The 19,364-nt window shown below is 39.6% G+C and overlaps 1 protein-coding gene across 2 annotated transcripts in view; it reads left to right on the forward strand.

Moving 5' to 3' along the window:
* The first annotated feature begins 277 nt into the window (after window positions 1–277).
* The window catches only part of USO1 (USO1 vesicle transport factor), a 97,428-nt gene continuing 78,341 nt past the window's right edge, over window positions 278–19,364 (forward strand). Inside the window, exon 1 of one of the 2 annotated variants that reach the window (XM_049632080.1) lies at window positions 278–531. In XM_049632080.1, the coding sequence (XP_049488037.1) occupies window positions 466–531 (66 nt within the window). In that variant the 5' untranslated portion in view covers window positions 278–465. The remainder of the gene's footprint in view (window positions 532–19,364) is intronic. The other variant, XM_049632081.1, reaches the window with a different exon arrangement.

Raw genomic sequence — 19,364 nt, forward strand, 5'->3', positions numbered from 1 at the left:
CCCCTCGGCGACAACTAAACACCCGCAAGCCAAAACACGTACACTACTGGTGTCCTCTCCAGCCGGCAGGGCCGGGCTTCTACCACGTGGGTGGTTGGGGCCAGCAGTAGCGACCCGAGAAGGGCGGGAGTAGGAGGCGTGTCCCTGCCGTGGGAGGTGGGACCTGCGCAGTGGGCGGGGCTTGGGCGGATCCGAGCTACCGGCCTCCTTTTTCCTACTTTTCCCCTTTGCCTTCGCCCTTGGAGCCGCCACGTAATGCCACGTCCCCGCGCATGCGCATCTTGACTGGTGGCGGCGGCTGTTTCCGGGCTTAGCGGGGGCTGGAGCGGCCGCCGAGTAGGAGGCGGTGGTGGCAGTGGCCACAGAGTGCAGAGTGCGGGCTTGGGGGCCAGGCCCTGCCGAGGGCAGGGAAAGTTACCTCTTCTTTCCTGAAGGTGCCGATAGAGCCGGTGGCTGAGCGACAAGATGAATTTCCTCCGCGGGGTAATGGGGGGTCAGAGTGCCGGACCCCAGCACACAGAAGCCGAGACGGTGAGAGGAGCGCGACGGGTCCGGGACTTGGGAAGGGTTCGGGCAGGAACGGGACGGAGGACTCGGGGGCCTGGAGGTGACTTCCCGCGCGCCACCGTGGGCCGGGGGTCCACATGCCGCCTCTCCCTTAGCTTCCCTTTCTCTCCTGAAACCCCCGAGTTATTCCCTTACGCCCCAGCGCAGCCCCCACCGCGGCGCTTCGGCCCGGCTGACAGCAGCCGCGCCCCGAAGCTCCGCAGGCCTGGCGTGAAGGGTGGTCCTCGTGTGATGCCGCCCCGTCAGGGCTCGATCCTGGGCACAGGGGCCCCGACTTGTCTTGTACACCCCTCGGGGCCGTGGGCCCTTGACTCCTTTCCCCGGACCGAGAGGAACCTGAAGTCCTGCTTCCTCCGGCGCAGCCTGGAATGGGGCATGGGGGAAAACTGCAAGAAGGTTTAAAACCCAGCTGTTGACGAGAGCAAGTGGCTAAGAATAAAACGATAGTTTGGGGGCACAAAGCCACCTGCTCCTGTCCCTTCAACTGGAGGAAGGTCGTTCTGCCAGGTGTTATTAGTTCAGACCTCGTTTTTCGGGTTCCTCCAACTATATGCCATTTGGGAAATACTCGATTGGACGTACAGGGATGTTTCGCGCTCAAACCGCTTTGGGATACATCCCCCGGCTTTCCCTTACACTCTCCCCATTCAGAAGTCTGAACCCTTGGTAACACGATTTGCAGCGTCACTTTACAAAATTGTTAGACACTGAAAACAGCATTTGCTAGTTGGTTAAGTTTAGGATCAACTTACTTTGAAGTTTGGTTGGTGTTATTAGAAGTGAGTGTGTGTGACACTTTTAAAATAAACTATGTGAGGGTAATTTTAGATCTGCAGAAAAGTGACAGAGGATGACATTTTAAAGGAAAACTTTGGATAGTAGTCATGAACATAACTGGAATATCTATGAACGTAGGTCCTATGTTCTGTGTTACTGGGATCTTGAAAGATAATAATAGCTTTCATTTGTCAAGCTCTTACCTTGAGGTAGAGGCTTACCTTGAGGCTGAGCTCTTTATAGTCCATATTCTCCTTTACTCTAACCACGCTGCAAGATAGATGATAGTATTTTCACTTTACAAATGAAGAAATGAGGTTTAGAGAGGTAAAGTAACTTGACCAAGGTCGCACGGCTGGTAGTAGTAGAGCCAGGATTCAACCATGGTTTGCGTTAGTTCCTAGCCTAGGTTTTCTTGCTGATGCCCTTATTTTATTTTATTTTTATTTTTTTAAGTTTATTTATTTTGAGAGAGAGAAAGAGCATGAGCAGGGGAGAGGGAGAGAGAATCCAAGCAGGCTGTGAGGTGTCAGTCCAGAGCTGGGTGTTGGGCTTGATCTCACCAACAGTGAGATCATGACCTGAGCCCAAATCAAGAGTCCAAGGCTTAACCAGCTGAGCCACCCAGGTGCCCATCCATATTTTAATACTTTCTTGGGAATTTTGGAAATTTATGTAATATTGAAATCAACCTCATAGATCTGGATTAGAGCTGTTTGAAGCAGAAGTTGAAAGCTAGTGAGTCTGTTTTTTTTTTTCATTTGAAAATCAGGAGATTTTGTACAATATTAGTGTGCACACACACATCCCTGATTTTGGCTTCTTTGTCTGCTCGCATGGCTACAAGGTCCCCAAGCTGCCCCGTTTATAAGACCATGCTCCCTCCAGATTACCAAAGTCGCAGCCTACCTGTTGAGTTTTTGTTCATTTATTTTATGTCTGACATTTTTTGTTTGAGGCACCAAGTATGGCTTATTAGAGCTTGCTTTGGCATCAGACCTTGATTTGAATCCTTGCCTTCCACCCCTAATTTTATTGGACCAGGCAAGAGTTGGAGGATACCCTGCATAACGGAAGGGAACCACCTGCTCTTATTGGTGTAAATGAGGATTAAATGAAATAGGAAATACAGCCTGGCACTTAGTATAGATTTTATTGCATGTTTTTTTTTTTTTAACATTTATTTATTATTGAAAGAGACAGAGCATGAGCAGGGGGAGGGGCAGAGAGAGAGAGGGAGACACAGAATCCGAAGCAGGCTCCAGGCTCTGAGCTGTCAGCACAGAGCCTGACTCGGGACTTGAACTCATGAACCGTGAGATCATGACCTGAACCAAAGTCGGACGCTTAACCGACTGAGCCACCCAGGTGCCCCAATTGCATGTTTTTTTTTAGAGGAAGACTGTTTTTTCTTTTTCTTTTTCTTTTTTTTTTAATAGTTGGCCTTGTCACAATAACTTCTGTAGAAAAGGTAGTGTACAATTGAGTATAGAATTTTAAAGCTGGAAGGCCCTTTGCGGATCATCCAGCTTAAACACCCTCATTTTACAAGTTAGGAAACTGAAGCACAGAGCATTAAAGCAAGTTGTACAGTATGAGACTAGAACTCTGATCTTGCCAGTGAATGGAACAATATAATTTTTACATCATGATTTCAAATGAAGCTTGAGTATCACTTGTGTATGTTGTTTATGTAAACTGAAAGGAAAGTGAGAGCCCTTGTTCTTGCCTAACTTTTTAACTCTCGCGGTCCGTGAGTTCGAGCCCCGCGTCGGGCTCTGTGCTGACAGCTCAGAGCCTGGAGCCTGTTTCCGATTCTGTGTCTCCCTCTCTCTGACCCTCCCCCATTCATGCTCTGTCTCTCTCTGTCTCAAAAATAAATAAACATTAAAAAAAAAATTTAAAAAAATATGCATACTCAAAAAAAAATGCATACTCAAAATTGGATAAGTAATTTATCTTATGAAGAGAATTAATAGCTTACTCCAAGTTACACAGTGAATAAAATTTGTTTCACCATCTCATTCGACAGATAAAGGGGGTCATGGGTCACTAGTTTTGAAGGTGTTTGTAGGGGCTCCTGGGTGGCTCAGTCTGTTAAGCGTCCAACTTTGGCTCAGGTCATGATCTCGTGGTTTGTGGGTTCAAGCCCTGTGTCCGGCTCTATGCTGACAGCTCAGAGCCTGGAGCCTGCTTCGGGTTCTGTCTCCCTCTCTCTCCTCTCCTGCTCGTGCTCTTTCAAAAATAATAAATGTTAAAAAATTTAAAAAAAAAACGTATTTGTAGAGCATCATAGAGTGGTACAATATTAAATATTTTAATTGGCGATTTGATCTGGCCTGGATATTTTAGTTGCCAGAGTTGGGAACCTCTAACTTCTACATAATTGTTTAATATTTTGTAATTTTTTCCATTTCTCTAAAATTAAGTTGTTTTCAGTGTGGTTTTCCATCTTTTGTGCTTTTCTCCTCTTTTTCCCAGCAGAAAGCCTCTTTTCTTTGTCTCAAGTCTACCTGTCCTTTATTTTAATTAATTTTATTATCTTGTTTTTTTTAATTTTTTAATTTATTTTTAAAGAAGATTTAAACAGATTTTAATCTCTGCACCCAACGTGGGGCTCAGACTTACAACCCTGAGATCAAGAGTTGCATGCTCTACCAACTAAGCCAGTTAGACACCCCTAAAGTCTACCTGTCCTTTAAATCCACCCCTTTTCCCCCACCAAGCTGCAAATAATCTCTTTCCCCTCTGAACAATCTTCATATTTTAACTAGATTGTGCATTTCTTATGCTTTCTACCTTTCCCTACCATTTGTATATGTTTCACTCTTCTGGACTCTTAAAAATCTTTCGGTCAGAGTTCATACGTATTTTAATCTTTGTTTTTTCATAGTAGTAGATACTTGGTAAGTATTTGTTAAATGAATGAATTATAGTGTTACATGAAAGAAATCCCAGATCTATAATCATAGCAGCTTATGAATTGCTAGGTGGTAAAACAATACTTTTTAAAGACTGCTGGAATCAAAGTTCTGGAATGATTGATGTTGATTTTGTCAAACTTTTTACTTAAGGGATTTTTCAAATTTACTGTGCCTTTAGTGCTTTCCTGCTTTCTTTTACTGAACTTAAATATCTTCTAAATGTGTTAGAGTTACATTATTGATTTTAAAAAAAATTTTTTAAGGTTTGTTTATTTATTTTGAGAGAGAGAGAAAGTACAAGCAGGGGAAGGCCAGAGAAAGAGGGAGACAGAGAATCCCAAGCAGGCTCCCCACTGGACGGCGTGGAGCCAAATGCCGGGCTCGAACTCACACCTGATCTGAGACCAAGAGCCAGATGCTTAACCAACTGAGCCACCCGGGCACCCCATATTATTGATTTTTTTTTAAGATTTTATTTTTAGGTAATCTCTACACCCAACATGGGGCTTAAACTTACAACCCCAAGATCAAAAGTCGCGTGCTTTATGACTGAGCCAGCCAGATGCCTCATTACTGATTTATAATACCTAATTCTTCATCCTCTCAGTTAAGAGTAACTTTTTTTTTTAAATAATCCCCAAGATATTATCCCAACTTTTCAAAGGGACTTTTTTTTTTAATTTTTTATTTATTTATTTATTTGGACAGAGGTGGGGGAAGGGACAGAGAGAGAAGGAGGGAGATTATCCCAAGCAGGCTCTGCTGTCAGCACAGAGCCCGATTGCAAGGCTCCATCTCACAGACTGAGATCATGAACTGAGCTGAAATCAAGAGCCCGTAGCCCAACCCACTGAGCCACCCAAGTGCCCCAAGAGTAACTTTTGATTGGTGTTAAGGATGCTTTCTAGAGACATAGTGTTATATCATAGGATAGTCAATAATTCTATAAAATTCTAAAAAATATTTTAAGTGTAGAATTCCATCCACATTAAACCTTTCATATTTTAGAGTCAAATACTTTTAAATTTGATTTCTCTTTTTTTTTTTTTTTTAACTTTAGAGACAGGCACTGATTTCTGGTGATTGAAGCCTCCTTAGTCTTGACATACTTTGCAGGGTACAAATAAACACTAATTATAGTAAAAGTCCTACTTATTTTTTTTTTAATGCTAACACATTTAATTTTCCATCTACTTTTCATGTAATAGCTTTTTTGTTTTAAAGCTAGTTTCTTGAAAATCCCAAGAGAAATATTAACTGCATTTGATGATAGATCATAGGGGATTTTCTTTTCTCAAGTTGTATCCCAAGGCATAAAGGTTGCTTAAGTCCAGAAGAAGTATGTGGAATTACTGTACTGATAAAGTCATCTCTTTTTGTTTTTAATGTTTATTTATTTTGAGGGATGGGGGGAGGGTCAGAGACACAGGGAGAGAGAGAGAGAGAGAGAGAGAGAGAGAGAATCCCAAGCCAGGCTTCATGCTGTCAGCCTGAGCCTGACACAAGGTTTGATCTCACCAACTATGAGATCATGACCTGAGCCGGAATCAAGAGTTGTGTGCTCAACTGACTGAACCACCTATGTGCCCCAGGTCATCTCCTTTTAGATCAGATGTTGATCAGCTGGCTTAAAAAGCAAAAGGGCTAACAATATAGAGACAGCTGTAGTTTCTTGTAATAAAAATTGTTGTTACGGAATGTGTGTTTAAATTTAGACATAGTTTTGGTTTGGTCAAACATGTTTTATACCTCGTTACTATAAATGTATAGTCTAAAACTCCTGTTTGGGTTCAAGTTTCATATTAATAACGAGGTCAGTGTCATCACTGGTACGTGTTTTCTCTCTTGGTTCTCTTGCAATAGCAATGTCAAAGAAAACCATAATAATGATTTGTTTTGATCACTTCTATCCAACCAAAGATGTCTCATATTCTTTTTAAGTAGTGTCTGTTGAAAACTATATGGATTTTTTTAAAGGTTATTATGTAGATTATTAAGGGAAATTAAAAAAAAAACTAGAATTGTTTAAATATTACACACCCTACCAGTAGCAAGGTATGTTTCAAAAAACATGAGTAGATGTACTTAAATTTGTTATCAAGAAGTATGTTGGGTGATGATCAGAAACAAAACAAAAAGCCTAATATTTATGCAAGGTTTATTAATAAGCAGTTTTCAAATATATTCAACATGTAGATATAAAGTAAGTTGTGTTTATGAATTTTATTAGACCAGATCCTTTTTTCCTCTGGAAACCTTATAGATCTGAGTGTTCTGAAGAACATACTTTGGGAAAACTTGTCCTAGAGGATATATTTTTAAAAAGATACTGCATTTTAAGGGGTGCCTAGGTGGCTCAGTCAGTTAAGTATCTGACTTCGGCTCAGGTCATGATCTCACGGTTCATGGGTTCGAGCCCTGCGCCGGACTGTGTGCTGACAGCTCAGAGCCTGGAGCCTGCTTCAGATTCTGTCTCCCTCCCTCTCTGCCCCTCCCCCACTCACACTCTGTCCCTCTCTCTGAAAAGTAAACATTAACCAAAAAAAATTTTTTTTAAGTCTTTTACTATTGTCAGTTTTTTTTTTTTTTAATTTTTTTTTCAACGTTTTTTATTTATTTTTGGGACAGAGAGAGACAGAGCATGAACGGGGGAGGGGCAGAGAGAGAGGGAGACACAGAATCGGAAACAGGCTCCAGGCTCCGAGCCATCAGCCCAGAGCCTGACGCGGGGCTCGAACTCAGCCCAGAGCCTGACGCGGGGATCGAACCCACGGACTGCGAGATCGTGACCTGGCTGAAGTCGGACGCTCAACCGACTGCGCCACCCAGGCGCCCCTACTATTGTCAGTTTTATGCAGCTCATGAAGTGTTGCCAATTTAAATACCTAAAAGATTGGGGTGCCTGGGTAGCTTAGTCAGTTAAAGCATCGGACTTTGGCTCAGGTCATGATCTCATGATTCATGGGTTCGAGCCCCACGTTGGCTCTGTGCTGACAGCTGAGAACCTGGATCCTGCTTCAGATTCTGTGTCTCCCTCTCTCTCTCTGCCCCTTCCCGGCTCATGCTATCTCTCTCTCTCTCTCTCTTTCTCTCTCAAAAATAAACAGACATTAATAAATAAATAAAAGATAAAATAAGTCCTGGTGCTTTGTGGTTTGAGAACTAATTGTAATCACTCTTGAATCTGATTATCGTTTAGGAGAGAATTTAAAATTTTCTTATGTAAATTTGCTGATAGCAAATACCATTTTGCTCTCTTTATGTATTCATTTTATTTACACTGCATTGTTTTTTTTTTTGTCTGTTGTGGATATCCTAAAAAAGGCCTGCTTATATTTTTATACCTCAGGCAGAAATGCTATAAACATTTTTGTATAAAAAATTACCTTTAATTTGAAAGCTGGTGGTGTTAAGACTTTGAGATGCTAACATTTGTGATAGGTTAATTGGTAGACAAGTTTCATAATGATGCCTTGCTTGGAAAAAATGTTCTTTTGGAAAGCATTGTTCTTTTCTTAGAGAAAACATGGAGAATAAATGAAGCAGTATATTAGCTTGGCTGATTTACTGGTAATTGTAATGGAAATTGATTGTATTAGATTCATTGGATTTATTTGCGAAGAGACTGGTGTTTGACTTTGTAATGTTCCCACATCTTTTTTTAGATCATAATAATTTAGGTCATCTGAAGATAGGACTGACCTTTGCTTTTTTTTTTTTTTTTTTCCCCCTTCGTAAAACCTCTTAGTTGTAGAGTTCAATTTAACATAAATTTCTGGTTCTTGGGGCACTTGGGTGGTTCAGTCGGTTGAGCATCCAACTTCGGCTCAGGTCACGATCTCATGGTTTGTGAGTTCGAGGCCTGCATCGGGCTCTGTGCTGACAGCTCAGAGCCTGAAGCCTGCTTCGGATTCTGTGTCTCCTCCTGCTCTCTCTGTCCCTCCCCTGCTTACACTCTTTCTCTTTCTCCCTCTCTGTCTCTCTCTCCAAAAATAAATAAACAATAAAAAATATTTAAAATAAATTTCTGGTTCTTTTTGTGTTCTGAAACACTAATTTTTTTTTTTAATTTTTAAAATTCTTTATTTTTGAGAGAGAGAGACACACAGAGTGTGAGAGGGGGAGGGTCAGAGAGAGGGAGACACAGAATCCGAAGCAGGCTCCAGGCTCTAAGCTGTCAGCACAGAGCCCAACACTGGGCTTGAACTTGTGAACCACGAGATCATGACCTGAGCTGAAGTAGGACGCTTAACCAATTGAGCCAGCCGGGCGCCCCGAAACACTAGTATTTTTTTTTTGTTTGTTTGATTAAAACACTGTAAATGAATTGATTATTGGTTAACATGAATTATTTTAGTCCTGCAGTAAATAGTCATGGTTAGGGAAGTTCTCTCCAGGGAAGCTATAACTACGTTTTAAACTTCTTGGAGGCAGTTATATGATCAAATAAGTTGGTAATAGATGTTTGATAAATATTTATTGAATAACTGGTTGAATGAGATTTTTTATTTTTTTAATTTTTTTAATGTTTATTTATTTTTGAGACACAGAGAGACAGAGCATGAACGGGGGAGGGTCAGAGAGAGGGAGACACAGAATCTGAAACAGGCTCCAGGCTCTGAGCTGTCAGCACAGAGCCCGACGTGGGGCTCAAACTCACGGACCGCGAGATCGTGACCTGAGCCGAAGTCGGCCGCTCAACCAACTGAGCCACCCAGGCTCCCCTATTATTATTTTTTTTAACATTTATTTTTGAGAGAGAGAGAGCACAAGCTGGGGATGGGCAGAAAGAGAGGGGACAGAGGATCCGAAGGGGGCTCCGCACTGACAGCAGCGAGCCTGACGCACAGCCAGAACCACAGCCAGAACCATGAGATCATGACCTGAGGCAAAGTCAGACACTTAACTGACTGAGCTATCTGTGCTTCCCTGAATTAGATTTTTTAAATTGGCATTCCTGTCCTTCATATTTGTATGTCAGTTAAATAGTTACTGAATACTAAAAAAATATATGGGTTTCTCCTAGGAATTGTCAGAAAATACTGCAAAGTGCATTATGTCAGTGTCTTTAAATTATACTTTCAGCATGCTGGTTTTTTTTTTTTTTCAAGTTTATTTATTTTGAGAGAGAGCATACTACACACCATTGTGCACAAGTTGGGGAGGGGCAGAGAGAAAGAGGGAGAGAGAGAATCCTAATCAGGCTTGAGCTATCAGTACAGAGCCCAACAGGGGGCTCCATCTCGTGAAATGTGAGAGCATGACCTGAGCTGAAATCAGGAGTCAGATGCTTATCCGTCTGAGCCATCCAGGCACCCCAGCATGCTAGTTTTATGCCACTTGCCTTTTTCCCCTTTTACTTTTCAGTGGCTTTTCATTTTCACGTTTCTCATCTCACTTTCTTCTTTCGTAGTCACTCCCATCACATTGCTTCTTTTTTGGTCTCCTTTGTTTATCTCTGAATAAAAGTAAATGGCACTATTGGTTAGCAACATAAACAAATATTAAATTCAGATTATTAGGTTATCATTCTGATTATGCTCAATTTACCAATTGTTAGTGGGATTATTTGCCCTTTTCAGTTTTGTCTTGGTAAGTGGAATTGTGAATCTCAGTTGACAATTACTAAAAATGATGAAGAGTTCTGATACATAATCACCTGCGTGAATTACATTATCTTACGCATACTATCTTTTTCATTAGCTTTTTAATTTTTTATTACACAAAATGGCAAACAATACTAGTAAAGTTTAAGGCCTGCTTGACTACCATCTCCAATTTCCGTACTCTTTCCAGAAATAACCATGATTCTTAATGTGATATAAATCCTTCCAGAGTTTTATGAATAGTTATACATTTATACAATATAGAATTATATATTGGATGATCATATTTATCCTTTTTTTCATAAATGATATACCATTTATAGTGTTTTGCAGCTTACATTTTTAATTGGTTGATAGGTCTTAGAGATCTTTGCATGTTAAAACATAAAGCTACTTTATTAGAATTATTTAAAATACCAGATTTCCAGTTACTTTGTTAACTACACTATACTGAGGCTATAAAAGCATCTTGATAACAGGATACATCTTCATTTATTTTGAGAGAGAGAGAGAAAGGGAGAGCGCATGCAAGCAGGGACAGGACAGAGAGAGGGAGAGAGAATCTCAATAAAGCTCTGTGCTGTCAGTGCAAAGCCTGACTTGGGGCTCCGTCTTGCGAGCCATGAGATCATGACCTGAGCAAAGCCAAGAGTCAGATGTTTAACCAATTGAGCCACCCAGGCGCCAGGATACATGTCTAGTTCATCACTGTATTTATCGTTCAGAGCACCTAATACTTAGCATAATATAAATTAGTTGAAGAACTTTTGTCTTTTGAGTTTTTCCTTATTATCCCTTTCCGGTCTTTCTAAATAAAACTAACTCTGGGTTAAATTTTATACATATATACACATATATATATACATATATATATATATGTGTATATATATACACACACACACATATATATGCACACATATATATGTGTATGTATATGTGTATATACATGTATATATATGTACGTATACATATGTACATATATAAACATATATCTATACATATATATGTACATATATAAACATATATCTATACGCATATATATGTACATATACATATATGTATATGTACATGTATATGCGTATAGATATATGTTTTTTTTTTAGAACTGTTTTTTGTTAATATATAGTATTCTGTTGTTTAATGCAAGAGTCACAAACTCAAATCCTAATAGTGTCAGTTGGGTAACATCACTGTTCATTCCAGCAGGTCAGGTTAAAGGAGAGCAGAGGTCTGGCTGAAACTGGAGCCTGTGTATCCTGACTTGAGAGCATAGATAGTGCTCAACCCCAGCCAGTTGGTGCCTCCAGAAATGCAGGCTCAGAGAGCCAATTTAATGTAACGGTTAAGCACTCAAACTGCTTCACTTTGAATCCCGTCCAACTCCTTACTAGTTTTCTGAACTTGGATTTACCCACCGTACCTCAGTTTCTTCATCTCTAAAGTGTGGATAATAATAGTGCCTATTGTATAGCGTTTTTATGTAGATTAAATGAATTTTAAATACATAGATCTTTAGCAAAGACTGGCACATACTAAATGCTGTACATTGCCATATTATAACAATTCTGAGATGCACATTAGCATGTAAACATCTCTGAAATCACCTTGTATCATGTAATTATAATTGGCAATATTTCTCTTTGCTTGGTGTTACATTAAAAAATGGTGGATCTTGTGGCCCAGTTGCTAGAATATGCAACTCTTGATCTGGGGGGTCATGAGTTTGAGCCCCACATTGAGCATAGAGATTACTTTCAAAACTGGTGGATCTTATAATTGATGGCTTCTTAGATTGTGTGAAATACAGTATTAGCTATCATTAGCTATCAGGCTGATTTTCCTCCAGAAAAGGTGGAAATATGGATTTCTATATAAAATCTTTCAATTTTTAGATACTGGCTTAAAACTCACCTTAAATACTGTGTAGGCCAAATAGATCTTTCAGATAGTATACAAAACAAATACGTTATTACTTACTATGAAAGGTTAAGTATTTTTAACTTTTTTATTTTTATTTTTTTCAATGTTTCTTTTTATTTTTGAGAGAGAGACACAGAGTGCGAGCAGGAGAGGGGCAGAGAGAGAGGGAAATACAGAATCTGAAGCAGGCTCTAGGCTCTGAGCAGTCAGCACAGAGCCTGACGCAGGGCTCGAACTCACAAACAGTAAGCTCATGACTCGAGCCAAAGTCAGACGCTTAACCAACCTGAGTCACCCAGGCGCCCTGAGTATTTTTAACTTATTCTAAGTGTTGAGTATTAAGTAGCCTTAGAGTTTATCCTTTATTCTTCTATCTTGCAGATGATGAACCTGACTTAGATTATATTTAAGGTACAGTCAATCCTTGTTATTCATCTATTCCATATTTGCAAGTTCATCTATGCTAAAATTTCTTTGTAATTCCAAAATCAGCACATCTAGTCCTTGCAGGTTGTTTGTGGACATGTGCAGGGTAGTGAAAAATTTGAGTCACCTGATCTGTGTGTCCCCAGTTAAGGTCAAACAAGGAGATACTCTGCCTTCTTGTTTCAACTCTCATATTAAACCAGTGTCCTTTTCACAGCCTATTTAGTGTCATGTTTTTTGCATTTTTGTGCTTCTTGTTGGTGATTTTGCTGTTAAAAATGACCCCACATGTAGTGCTAAAGTGCTGTCTAGTGTTCCTAAAGCACAAAAAGGCTGTGGTGTTTTCACAGAGAAAATATGTGTGTTATAAAAGCTTCCTTCAGGCATGAGTAATAGTGCCGGTGACTGTGAGTTCAGTGTTAATGAATCAAGGACATGTATTGAAAAAGATATCTTTCAAGAAATACACATAAAACAAGGTTATGTATTGGATTGATTGGGGAAAATGTGACCACAGGCTCACAGGAACCTAGCACTGTATTTCTCTTAGATGCAAAGGTTCAGTATCTGCTAATTCATTGTCTGTGGTCACTTACAGAACATAACTACTGTGGCTAACAAGAATCAACTGTATTCAGAAAGTAGATAAACAGTGAGTCAGTCAGGTGCTATGTTAGAGCACATAAGAGAATAAAAGCAAGGTCTAATAAATTCTGGAAATTTCTTTAAATTTTTCTGGTTAGTTATTGAAGCAATAGTGAAAACATGCTTATTGTAAATAATTCATATCACTATGTAGTCTAAAATTTCCCCTTTCTTCTTCCTGTCACAATCTCATTTCCCATTGCCAAGGGTAATTGCTAATGAAGTTTGGCATACATGCTTCCAGAATATTTTCTTTGCAGTTACCAATATGTTTATGATACAAATGAGGTTTTTTTTTATAAGAGTGGCATATGGGGCACCTGGTGACTCAGTTAAGCATCTGGCTCTTGACTTCAACTCAGGTCATGATCTCATGGTTCGTGAGTTCGAACCCTGCATTAGGCTTGTGCTGACAGTGCAGAGCCTGCTTGGGATTCTCTCTCTCCCTCTCTCTCTTCCCCTCCATTGTCATAGCTTTCTTTCTCAAAATAAATAAACCAAAAAAAAAAAAAAAAAGAGTGGCAGAGTTAATTAAAAATTTAATAGTAGATGAGGCATCTGGGTGGCTCAGTTGGTTGGGCATCCAAATTTGAGTCAGGTCATGATCTCGTGGTTCGTGAGTTTGAGCCCCACATCAGGCTCATTACTGTCAGCACAGAACCCATTTTGGATCCTCTGTACCCCCCTCTCTCTGCCCCTCTGCCACTTGCACTCTCTCAGAAATAAACATTAAAAATATATATATTAGAAAATTTAATAGTAGGTACTAGAATTTTCCTATTCACTAATCAGTAAACATAGATTCCCATAGAGTTTAAAAAATATTTACAGGGGCGCCTGGGTGGCTCACTCAGTTAAGCGGCCGACTTCAGCTCAGGTCATGATCTCACAGTTCATGAGTTCGAGCCTTGTGTTGGGCTCTGTGCTGACAGCTCAGAGCCTGGAGCCTGCTTCTGATTCTGTGTCTCCCTCTCTCTCTGTTCCTCCCCTGCTCACAGTCTGTCTCTCTCTCAAAAATAAATTAAGATGAAAAAAAAGTAAAAAATAAATAAAATAAAAAATATTTACAAATTTCTTTGTTTCAAGCAAATAGGCTGAAGTATCTTCTTTTGTTGTTACCAGTTTTCCGTTCTGTAACCTTACATGTCTTGTCTGTATTTATATTTCTCTTTATTCAGGTAGTGAAATTCTGGGAAGGTTACTTGTTTCAAGGGTACAGAATGGTTATCTGAAATGTTGTGCTTTATAGTCTACTGAGATAATGACTATTTTGGTAAAAAGTCTAGGTATAAACATTTCTGACTTTTTAACAAAGTAGACTTGATTACCTTCTTCTGTATTAGATCAATAATGGCAGCAAAATGTTAATTAAGGAGAAAATGGTATTAAAATATGTGGGATTTAAACCTTTCACTCCCTTTCCAACTCTCCCATCATGTCGATGAGAGTGTTGAAGATTCAGACAAGAGTTTGTGACTTTAAATACCCAGTGTAATTATGAATTTTGCTTTAAAATTTTTTTAGGTTTATTTATTTTGAGACAGAGAGAGAGACAGCGCGCAGTGTTGGGGCAGAGAGAGAGAGAGAGAGAGAGAGAATCCCAAGCAGGCTCTGCACTGTCTGCACTGAGCCTGACGTGGGGTTTGAACTCAACGTACTGTGAGATCATGACCTGAGCTGAAACCAAGAGTTGGACGCTCAACCAACTGAGCCACCCAGGCACCCCTTATGACTTTTGCTTTAAACAAGTTGGCTTCCTTGTTTGGTTTCTGAGATAGTGAGTGAGTTGCTAGTAACAAAGTCTCTCACCTCAGGATCCCATTTGGGACACTGAATACATTTATCCTTTAAAACACTGCCTTTTTCCTTATGGTAATATGCTCATTCACTCTGCTTCCCTACTTTTCCACCTGCTTTGTTGTTGTTACTCATTACCCACGCTTCTGGCTATGTCCAAACCAGTGCTTAACTTGGGGCCCTCTGACCAACTAGGCTATGTAAAGTCGCACTCTCCACCTAATCACTATCTCATTTCCCTAATTATTCCCCCTTGTCATACTTATCACTTTCTCTCTTTATCTTAATTATTTTTAATTTGTGGTCTCCTTGCCATTATCATTTCATTAGAATAGGTACCTTCTACAGTGGCTCACTGCTATTCCCCCAGAATAAAATTTTGCAGTGCTTTGCAAAATGTTAAGCACTTTACTAATATTTCTCTAACTGTCTGTGGTGAAAGACCAGTTGCTTTAGTTTTATTTTTTTAATTTCCAGTTAATCACAGATCAATACCTCTATAAAATACAATAAAAATGAGTTGCTGGGAAGATGGAGTGACAGTACACATAGACACACTCATGTGCGTAAAAATGTTAAGCCCTATTTTTTTTTATATAGCCATACAGTTATCCAGTTGTAGAAGTTTCTAAATGTGTGGTCCCAGTTTCATAACTTACCTTGTCACAGACCACTGCTTTCTGGTTGCACTGATCACAGCCCCCATGGGGGTAGCAGCACTCTGATATTTGTTGAATGAATGGATGAACCACCACTTAGGATTATGGTACTGAATTCTTCAGATATATTGCTCCTTTGACCTTTATCCTTGCCAAAACCCAGAGTGTTTGCTGAGATATAGAAGAATGATTGCTGGTTCATGATTTCAAACTTCAGCTAGCTTTAATCACTGCTGCTTTTTTGATTTTTTAATTGTATCTTTTAAAAAACAATATTTGACCATATGTTTGTTTAAGGAAAAGCTGTAGAAGTTGAATCCCAAACAGTGGTTGTCCCAGACGTTTTATTCTTTAGAGCCCCCAGCCTCTTAAATTCAGTTCTTTCAATTATTCTTCTGCTTTGTTTATCCCTTCAGCCCTTTGCCCATTACCACCACCCTAATACGTTTTTTTCTTAACCTTATTCCTTGTCTATTATAATGAGCTGACATATTTTTTTCTCTTTCTCTCTTTTTCCACTCCAGTTTGTCCTTATCTCAGCCAGGTTAATTCTGAAAGAGTGAGTATATTAATTTTTGTAGTTTTTCTGAAGTACTTATATGGTACTGATTTTTTTTTTTTAACTTGGTAGCTGCTGCCTTCCGCCCCCCCCCCCCCCATAGCTTCTGATTATAGCTTTCCCAAAGTAAAGAGTAAAGCTCAAACTCCCTTAGAACAAGGGACAACCCTGGCTGACCAGTTAAGTCGAAGGCTTCTCAAGGTCCTTTAGTGAGCTATAGTGCAAGTAAAACCTATTCATAGAAACTGTATTTCAGTCTCCCCCTATAAAGTCCTGCAGTCCATGTAGTTTGCAACAGTAACTCAGATTCACATTTTTCTGCATAGGATGCAATATAAGCTATGAGAGGGTGAGCTTTGGAGTGAGACATCTACAGCTTGGGTAGAAAGAATCTGGACTGTGCCACCAAACTGCCAGTGTATTTTGAGATGTATTGTTTTGTTTCTGAGCCTTAGTTTCTTCTGTAAAATAAGTACTAAGAATGCATGGGCCAGAATATAGTCACTGTCTATGCCTGGATGCAAGGAAGACTTAGAAAGTAGTTTATGTAGATAGACATACATGTGCCCAGCTAAAACACAGAGGATTCTAATAACTGAAAGGAGGAAATGGAAAGAGAGGCAGTTACGCTGCATTGGATTGGTTTTTCAAGTAAGGAATAAATGGCATAATGGTCTGTGAGATCTACAATTTCTGAATATAACTTAAACATCCTTGTGGTACAAAATTTTTGCTTCATAACTATCAACTGAAAAATATAGACAGTGTTTGGCCTAAAACATGGCTAAATCTTTGTAAGGTTTAGAACACATATATTTTCCTTTCATTTGGTTTCAGTGGTCGGTAAAGAGTAGCAATGTAGCGCTTTATTACAGAGAGATCACTTATTCAGAAACTTCAACCATCTGGAATATTATCAGGAGGTAATAGGCTTTCCTATAGCAAAAGTAGAAGTTGCAAGGTCCGTGTTCTCAATCTTGATCTTAAGCCTGAATGATTTTTTGTTATAGAAAAATTGTATTTGGGCACCTGAGTGGCTTAATCGGTTAAGTGTCCGACTTTGACTCAGGTCATGATCTCCTGGTTGGTGGGTTCGAGCCCCACATCAGGCTCTGTGCTGGCAGCTCAGAGCCTGCAGCTTGCTTTGGATTCTGTGTCTCCCCCTCTTTCTGCCCCCACCCCAATTGGCTCTCTGTCTCTCTCAAAAATAAATAAACATATAAAAAATTTTTTAAGAAAAATTGTATTAGTATCTAACTTAATTATCAAATTTCTCACTTAGTTGCAAAATTGAAAAAAATCTGCAAAATTGAATGGTCTGTTAAAAACATATATGATGGAAGTGACAGCCAAAAGCCTGATAGGATAGACGAATACAAAAAAGTCATAAGCTTGGTAACAATAAAGTTTGTTAATAATATTTATTGAATATTTGTAGGTGCCAGGTACTAGGCAAAACCTTTTATGTTCATTACTTTATTTAAAACCTAAGACATTGGTCTTATGTATATCTTGGAGAGGACTTAGGTTTAAGTGCTAAGAAAGCTTATAATTATGTGTGTTGTTTAAGAAGACAGAGAAGCTGGTAATTAATTTTAGATTACTATCAGAAAAAGCTAAAATGAAAAGACCAGTTTGGTCCCTGACAGAAGGTATCGGAAATAACTCAGTCTAATGCTTCTAAATAAGTTGTTCTTATATTCACTTTGATTCTCATTGGCTTGCACTATGGTTGACTGCTTTGAGTTCATCTTTAAGTTGCTAGAGAGAAAGTTCTGATTAAAATCCCCAATTTGGGGGCGCCTGGGTGGCTTGGTCGGTTAAGTGTTCGACTTCGGCTCAGGTCATGATCTCACGGTCCATGAGTTCAAGCCCCACGTCGGGCTCTGTGCTGACAGCTCAGAGCCGGGAGCCTTTTTCAGATTCTGTGTCTCCCTCTCTCTCTGACCCTCCCCCGTTCATGCTCTGTCTCTGTTTCAAAAAAAAAAAAAACGTTAAAAAAAAATTAATAAAATCCCCAATTTGGAAGAATATGTACTTGCTGTAAAAATCCAGGTTTAATCAGTCAGAAGCATGCTTATATTGTTAAAAATAGTCTTGATAGAGGGGCGCCTGGGTGGCTCAGTCGGTTAAGTGTCTGACTTCATCTCAGGTCATGATCTCGCAGTTCGTGAGTTTGAGCCCTGTGTTGGGCTCTGAGCTGACAGCTCGTAGCCTGGAGCCTACTTCAGACTGTGTCTCCCTCTCTGTCTCTCTCTGCCCCTCCCCTGCTCACACTCTGTCTCTCTTTCTCTCAAAAATAAACAAACATTGGGGCGCCTGGGTGGCGCAGTCAGTTAAGCGTCCGACTTCAGCCAGGTCACGATCTCGCGGTCCGTGAGTTCGAGCCCCGCGTCAGGCTCTGGGCTGATGGCTCGGAGCCTGGAGCCTGTTTCCGATTCTGTGTCTCCCTCTCTCTCTGCCCCTCCCCCATTCATGCTCTGTCTCTCTCTGTCCCAAAAATAAATAAAAAACGTTGAAAAAAAAATTAAAAAAAAAAAAAATAAACAAACATTAAAAAAAAAAAGTCTTGATAGATTACTTACCCAAACTCAAGAAAGAATGGATTTTATTTCTATAAGTATAATAGTGATTAATTTTAATATTCGAAAAGGTACATTTTTCAACTAAAAATAGTGATTTGCTCATTAATCAGTTTATTGAAGCAGATACTTTGAACTTACTAGAAAAGAAATATGTTTTTAGCTAACATTTTAATCTTATATATTCTTATTTTTCCCATGTTATTTTAGATCAGCCATCATTCCCAGAGATACAACTTATTGTAAAAGGGGAAATTTTCTAATTTTAGAAAGTCTCCTTTGGTGTATTATTTTACTAGAACGTGTGTGTGTGTGTGTGTGTGTGTGTGAGAGAGAGAGAGAGAGAGAGAGAGAGAGAGATGAAAATTACGTTTTTTGGTTCATAGATGTATACAATTTAAAAACTCAAATTAGACCAATTTTGGAAGGTGTTTTTATTATACAATGGGGACAGGACCCATGGGCAGAAAGAACTGCCTAGACCAATTTTATTGTGAATATGAAATGCTCTTTTATACATTAAAATATGTGCAAACAATTACAAGGAAATAATTTTCAGTGCCTGAAATTCCTTCATATTGTCTGATGAACTACTTATCCTTTTTTTTTTTTGTAATGTTTATTTGGGGGGTGGAGGGGCAAGTGGGGGAGGGGCACAGAGAGAGGGAGACACAGAATCCACAGCAGGCTCCAGGCCATCAGTGCAGAGCCTGTCATGGGGCCTGACCTCATGAACCTCAAGATCATGACCTGAGCTGAAGTCAGATGTTCAACCAACTGAGCCACGCAGGCACCCCTGAACTACTTACTTATCCTTTAATTCTTGACTCAAGAATGGCATCCTTAATTATACCACTCTTTTTTTTTTCTATTAAGATTTTTATTTTATTTTTATTTTATTT

The sequence above is a fragment of the Panthera uncia genome, chromosome B1, assembly GCF_023721935.1.
Source record: "Panthera uncia isolate 11264 chromosome B1, Puncia_PCG_1.0, whole genome shotgun sequence".
NCBI lineage: Eukaryota > Metazoa > Chordata > Mammalia > Carnivora > Felidae > Panthera > Panthera uncia.